Source organism: Orbicella faveolata, unplaced genomic scaffold (genome assembly GCF_042242905.1).
Source record: "Orbicella faveolata isolate gen_17 unplaced genomic scaffold, um_ofav_v1 contig_13, whole genome shotgun sequence".
In the NCBI taxonomy this organism is placed as follows: domain Eukaryota; kingdom Metazoa; phylum Cnidaria; class Anthozoa; order Scleractinia; family Merulinidae; genus Orbicella; species Orbicella faveolata.
This window is the reverse complement of record NW_028301540.1, coordinates 4,799,025-4,806,233: the sequence shown is the minus strand read 5'-3', so window position 1 is coordinate 4,806,233 and position 7,209 is coordinate 4,799,025. Positions and strand designations below refer to the sequence as shown.

General features: G+C 41.8%; 1 protein-coding gene and 1 pseudogene across 2 annotated transcripts; both read right to left on the bottom strand.

Annotated features, from left to right (window-relative positions):
• Nucleotides 1-85: 85 nt before the first annotated feature.
• Nucleotides 86-2,309, bottom strand: LOC149114715 (uncharacterized; annotated as a pseudogene). Its single transcript, XR_016205878.1, has 2 exons — nucleotides 1,444-2,309; nucleotides 86-1,187 (listed from the first exon to the last, which is right to left on the bottom strand). The product of XR_016205878.1 is annotated as an uncharacterized LOC149114715 (transcript).
• Nucleotides 2,310-4,889: 2,580 nt separating this feature from the next.
• Nucleotides 4,890-6,936, bottom strand: LOC149114714 (uncharacterized). Its single transcript, XM_089284184.1, has 3 exons — nucleotides 6,493-6,936; nucleotides 5,939-6,254; nucleotides 4,890-5,427 (listed from the first exon to the last, which is right to left on the bottom strand). Exons 1-3 carry the CDS (start codon nucleotides 6,632-6,634, stop codon nucleotides 5,166-5,168), a joined length of 720 nt encoding a protein of 239 aa, XP_089140310.1. The 5' UTR covers nucleotides 6,635-6,936; the 3' UTR covers nucleotides 4,890-5,165.
• Nucleotides 6,937-7,209: the final 273 nt, after the last annotated feature.

Sequence of the window (7,209 nt, the reverse complement as noted above, 5' to 3'; positions counted from 1 at the left end):
AATCGCTTAACTGTGTCTTCGGGTAAAAGTTACCTCAGAGACAATTTGAAATGCTTTAACAGTGCAACTGATGAGCATCACACAGTTTTCAATTCCTCAACTCTTTTATTAGAAAGAAAGCAGACCCTTGGCAACAATTTAATTTTCCCCCGGGGGCGACCTTCCGTATAAAAAGGACGAGAATTCTCGTCGGAAATTTTGAAAAGATCCTCTAAGAGGTACCAAGATCCTGTTTTGTGGGCGTGGCCTGAAATGTTTTCACCCCTAAGAGATACCAATTTTAAAACAACACATTTCTCCTGTCATATTAGTTTTTCCGGGTCAATACCCTAAAAGGTATCGGAAAAACTCCCGCTGTGGACCTTTGGAGGCTAAGGCGGTTTTGGTACCCTAAGAGGTACCTAAGCTGTTTTTTTAACCACTAAAATGTACGACGAGCAACCCCATCCGTGGGAGTGGGAGATCTCCCCCGGGGGAATTTTCCCAATACTTAAGTTGAGCCTTTTACTCTGTTAATGATAGCGCAAATGAATCTACAATACTACCGTTTATACTTGAGTGTTTGGTTGAGGATTTTGGACCTTCAGCATTAAAAACTTATTCCTTCATGCCAAGTTCTTGAAGATCTTAAATCCAGTGTTTGAGTTTTCAGTTGCGCATGATGTTTTGCTGCTGCTGTTGCAGCAGCTACGGGGATAAAATCTGTGGCCGTTGTTACCATTGTAAGTCAGCCAGGCGCGGTTAGAACTGTACGGGAATTTGAAGCCAAGCACGTCACCATATTGCACAGGAGTCCCATCATCAGCGTTCTTGGGGTAGATCTCAAAGGTGGCGTACGAATAGCTCAGCCAAGCGCTTCCTGTCATGGAACTGGTGACTCTACAAATACAACGCGAGTCCAAAATCAAGACCAGTACATTTAAAGTAATTTTATTTCCTACACATAAATAAACGATGTAATCTTAGCTTAGGAATTATTTGTTACTATTTTTATCCTTTTTAACGTATTGTTAACAATCATTGTAAATGTTGTCTCCATCCTGAGGAGGTGATGATAGAACCTGGGCGGGTTACCCAGTAGCAGTAAGATGTATAACAGTCCAACCAATATTTCGAGTAGCTTCCAGAAGTGAAGGCCCACCGCAGAGCGATAGTGTCTCCACTGTTAATGATGGGATATCTGTGACCTTCGAGAGTGAAAACAGAATCATGTGCAGTTTTCACGGGCAGCGTTTTCAGTAAAGGCTGGGGATGCAACGAAGATGAAAATACTGACTTGAAATTGTACTGGATTTAATTCTTCATTTTAATGTCTTGATAGCTGGCTTTCACGAAATGAACAAGTTCCTAACAGTTGAGGGAGACATCGTACTCTTGCCTATCAATGTTAAAGCGATATACACATGATTATTGAGAATATCATTATCTATCAGTTTTTCCTACCCTTAGACAAACCGTCCCAAAGGTCTTCTACAGGAATGTTCCAGGTCAGTTTATCATTGGAAACGCTGTAAGCAATGAGCGCTGAATGCACGCCAGCCGCCAAATAGATTGCCATGAAAGCGACCACGAAAACGAAATTCATTTTGAACGACGTGGATGAATGGCTCTTTTGTCGTATGGCGTCTCTGAACGTTGAGTATTGAATCCCTTCTGACTTCACTACAAGTACAATGATGTTGCTTCAGAGCTGAGATGTTTAAGTATCTGGACTGTAATCAATAGTGACTCAGTAGGTTCTCTGCTCCACTTCAAAAGCATTATTGGCTCGTAGTTAGTCCTGCTAACTCATGGCTATAGTGTGCAATAGGTCGGGGTCAACGTCTAACTACAGTAAATATTTGCTTCTGTATGGAAACTCGTATGACAAAGTTCCCAGTGATTTTTCACTCATGCTTGCATGTGATCGTGGCATGCCCTGCCCCTCCTCAACTCTCTGTCAATCCAAGCTTAGTAAATCCCGTCGCTTCTTACCCTGTCTCAGTTGTGAATTACTCGTCAAGCTAAGTTGTTCTCTGCTTTGGTCGCTTACAACGCTTAAACCTCGGACAACTCGCGGTGGGACTGCCCCACCACAATCATCTTCCAGCACCTTTACCGTAAACTATCCGGGCATTGCAACAGAAACTCTCTGTGTCCTGTTATCGTACAGGTAGCCTAGCCAAACTGGTGCGCGTTGCGACTTGCTCGTCTCCAAGAAAGCGACTCTCCAGCCGTTGTCACCACTGCTCCAGACCAGCTCTCGGCGATGATGGTCTCTGATGTCGACGCCAAGTTGGCTAATCCCAATGCACGATCCTCTAGCGAGAGTGTTATCTGGCAATGCTGTAATTACCAGGCTGCCAAAGTCTTGTTCCCGTTTTCAGATCACGAAAAAAGAGGAAAAGGAAAGAGGACAGCCATGTCCACGTACTCACCATATCGTGATGGATGCTACCTGGCTGTTTGAGAGGATGGCGGGAGGCGAGGGAAGCCTGTAGTGGCTATGAAACGAGGCTAGCTCCATTAAAGACCTAATGAGTTTGAGGACGAGTGTGGACGAATTGGGGAGAACAAGATTTCCAGCTTTATTTAGACACGTTCACAGGCCTACCAAAGTCCATCCGTTGTAAGTCCTGTAGTAGTTTTGATCATTTCATGAATGCATGCCCTTTAATTTCTCCCAGGTCCAAGGACTCTCAAGGCCCAACTCACACCGATCAACAAAGGGATCCCCAGTACCCGCACTCCTTGTCCCATGGCCTACCAGCACCAGTGTAACAAACCTGGATTTATCGCAGTTCACTCTGGGAAGTATCATGCAGAACTGTCCAGCCCAGGCTTCCAGCTAAAGCAAATATCCTTTACGAAGCCGTACCCGATTACTAGCGCCGCCCACAAATAGACCCCGGGTATGCAGTCGATGGAAATCGATGATCGAAAAACCAATCGATCAATCGATATCAATTGATAAAATTAGTTAATTGGTATCGATTGGTATCGGTCAATCGATGATCAATCGATTCCTAACCACACAAAAACCGTCCATCGATTGCTATCGATTGGCACAGCAACCTCGAACCTGTTCGATCATCCGCCATTTTTAGGAAGCCTAGCGGACGAAATTGTTAAAATAATTTCGACCCAGTCTTCTCAACGCAAAGAATATACCCCATTGCACGTGTACCCCAATTACCCACTTGCCGCTCCTCGCCTTTCCGTGTCATTATATAGGTCTACGCAAGAAGTCCGGGAAGAGGCTTTACTGAATATAAGGTGCATCGCCAAAAGCTATCATCTTTGCCGTTTTGAGGTGAACGTCCGTGAAGTGTTTACTGCGGACAAGAGGAGGGGAGAACGCGGACACGCGTTTATAAAGTTGTTAACCGTACCAAGCAAGAACGTGAACAAACTTTTGAGTTGTCAATAGAAGACGGATACCTGTGGACGCGGCGTTGAAGAGAAAGAAGAGAGTCTTGTTTTCCTGTTAACGTTCAAAGGATTAAACTGAAATGTGTTTACAATTACTGCGTACAAAGATAGGATATTTATGCGCCGATTCCTTCGATCTGCAACAAATCGATACCAATCGATATCAATTTATCTATGAATTGTTATTGAAAATCGATACCAATCGATAACCACACGAATCTTCGCCATCGATTGGTCATCGATTATCAATATCAATCGATTAATTGATATCGATTGGTTTTGTCTAATATCGATTGTCATCGATTGGATACCCCGGGATAGACGTCGCATCAACAAGTCGAAATATTTCAATTTTTTATAATCACCACGGCGCTTTTTAGAGTAAACACGGTACTCGCATTTCGTCTCACAACCCAGCCCTCATCTCGGAGTCGGTCGATCCTGAATTTTTAACAGCAACCAGCGACAATGAGTACTAAATCCCCTTAATTATACCGATAATTGTCTCCCGTTTTTTTCTGTCAAAGTACAGGGAATATCACATATATAACCACTACAGAACGAATGGGTTCTCAGTTACGTTGTTGACTCTCTGTAGGGGAATGTCGCGATCCAAAGTCTGGAGCGGAACTTTCTAAAATTAAGTTTCCAAGAATTAAGTTTCTTATTCTTAAACTTATTTTTAAGCCTACATGAAGTACAGTATTTTGTGGTAGCTTAGCTTGCCTGAGAAAAGAATGCTGAAAAAGAAAAAAAACATAATAATTTTTTTTTTAAACGCGCGTTTTTTTTTTTTTCGGAGTAAATGAGTATTTACGCTGACAATACGGCATGATTTGTATTATGATTAAAAAAATTGTTTATTGAGTGAGTCTTATCCAGAATTTTGCCGCAGTCATTTTCCACGAAACCCGTTTCGCTTGTAAAGGGAAACGAAAAACAGTTCGAGTTATCCGGGTCAATTGAATATCCAACTTGCCATGTTAATAATTGATAGTTTACTGATTTTTCAACACTTCAGTATACAGTGACAGCTAAAGGCACCGCATCCAGTGTGACTCATAAGATCGGGAAACGACTTTCAAATATGTGAACGGTCGGTTGCACTAATTAAAATCAAATTGCTCCAGTGTTAGCTTTTACCGATTACAGGACAAGAAAAGCTATTGGATGACATCCGTGCTGATTTACATGAACCAGGATTCGAGTTATCGGGGTAAATTTTTATCAAGGGAAACGAAATTTAGTTCGAGTTAGCGGTGAATTCTAGTTATCCGAGTTCGAGTTAACCGAGTTAAAATGACTGAAAAGTGGGGTCAAATCCAAGGGAAATAGGACGGTTCGAGTTACCGGGGGAGTTCGAGTTTCACTTAAGACTTGTGTTTTTTTCGACCAATATCAGCGTATGATTTCCATTTTTTTATGATGAAAAGAGTCACTTAACAATGGCCGAAGAAAGAAATTTAACTCAGAGACAATTTTGAAATATGATTTGTATTAATCATTCTCAGCGAAATGCTTTCATGGTGCAGCTGTTAAGCATTGATCCACAAGAAACATCAACCTCAACTCTTGTATTGGAAACAAAGCAAACCCTTGACAACAATTTAAATGCATTTTTCCCGATGTTTAACTTAAGCCTTTTATTCCGTTAATAATAGCACAAAGAGACCCTTACAACTCTAGTCCACCCTACAGCTTCTGCTTGAATCTTTGGTTGAGGATTTTGGTTCTTCAGCTCTTCAAAACTTCAGTTATGACAACTTCTTGAAGATCTTAAAACCGGTGTGAGTGTTTTCAGCGGCACATGATGTTTTGCTGCCGCTACTGCAGCTGCGAGGATAAAATCTGTTACTATAATGAGTCAGCCAGGCACTGTTGGAACTGTACGGGTATTTCAGGCCCACCACGTCACCATATTGCACAGGGGTCCCATCATCAGCGTTCTTGGAGTAGATCTCAAAGGTGACGTACGAATAGGTCAGCCAGTCATGTCCTGCCATGGAACTGGTGACTCTACAAACAAACCGATCTAAAATCTATACCAGTACATTTTAAATAATTTTATTTCCTACATATAAATAAACGATGTAGCCTTAGCCCTTAGTAATTGTTTGTTACTATTTTTATCCTTTCTAACGTATTGTTAACAATCATTGTAAATGTTGTCTCTTTTTTAAAAACAAAAAACTATTTTTTTTCGTGAAAAGCCCTACCGTTTATTTCTATGCCAAGTATGTATTATTCTAATTACATAAGATAGTTCCAGACTTCAGGAGTGATTCATCGCTTAGTTTTCAGCTACAGCTCTGTTTCGGTATAATAATAGTAATCACTCCTGAAATATTGTGCGCTCTCTGAAAACTGATCTACACAAGCAATTATACCGTGTCACAACAAAATAGTAAAAAAAGTCATGATCGAGAGACAAAGCATTAAAGGTTTCAATCTGAAATTACTAGCGAACTTCTACTGCCGTTTTTTGCTATGGTCTTTCTTGTTCATCACTAGTGGGTTATGTACTTACGATTCTATTCTACAATGAGCGTTGGAAGACGCGTTGCAATACAGTCGGTAACTGCTACCATATTGGTTGGAACTGAGTGACACTGTATCGCCACTGTTGATTGGCTCTCTGTCCGTCTTTCCCTTGGCAGTGATGGTAAACGTTAGCGATGAACAGGAGGACCATTCCGTGGAGGTGAGGATAGTTCTGCTTTGGCAGGTATGCCTGTCGCAGTGAGATTTATGGCAGTGCAACCATTGCGTCGAGTAGCCACCAGAAGTGAAGGCCAACCGCAGAGCGATAGTGTCTCCACTGTTAATGATGGGATATCTGTGACCTTCGAGAGTGAAAACAGAATCATGTGCAGTTATTTCATAGGCAGCGTTTTCAGTAAAGGCTGGGGATGCAGCGAAGAAGAAAAAACGGACTTGAAATTGTACTAGATTTCTTTATTTTTATGTCTTGATAACTGGCTTTCACGAAATGAACAAGTTACTGACAGTCGAGGGAGACATTGTACTCTTGCCTATCAAACATGATTATTGAGAATATCAATTATCTATCAGTTTTCTTACCCTGAGACAAACCGTCCCAAACGTCTTCTATGGGAATGTTCAAGGTTAGTTTATCATTGGAAACGCTGTAAGCAATGGACGCTGAATACACGCCAACCGCCAAATAAATTGCCATGAAAGCGGCCACGATAATAAACTTCATTTTGAACGACTTGGTAATGGCTCTTTTCTCGTATGGCGTCTCTGAACGTTGAGTTTTCAATCTGTCTGGCTTCTCTACAAGTATAATGATGTTGGCTCAGAAATAAGATGGTCAAGCATTTAAACTGTAGCTAGTAGGTCCTCTTGAAAGGAGAACGTGACTACAACTTCGACCTTGATCGGAAAGCGTTCGTATTCATTTTCTGATTGGCCGTGTAAGGTTTATGGTGACTTCATTGGTCTACAGCACGTGACAATTGATTAGCACTAGCAGGCCTCTTCCTCCTGGGTATCAGCACTCTATTGTCCTGTAAAGATACGACGTGTCGAGACGTAAGCAGTTTTGAAGACCAACTACGTGACCTAACATTCTCAGTCAGTAGACATCCTGTTTTTGTCCAGAGAAATTACATTTCTCTTCCTTGTTGCTGATAAAATCTAATCCCTACGAAAATGCGGAAGAAATAGTCCTATTGTGAACGTGAATTAATCAACATGACAGGAATCAGCTCAGTGGATAGAGCGCCCGCCCGGTGTTCGGGAGGTCATGGGTTCGATTCCTGTCGGGGACTCAGA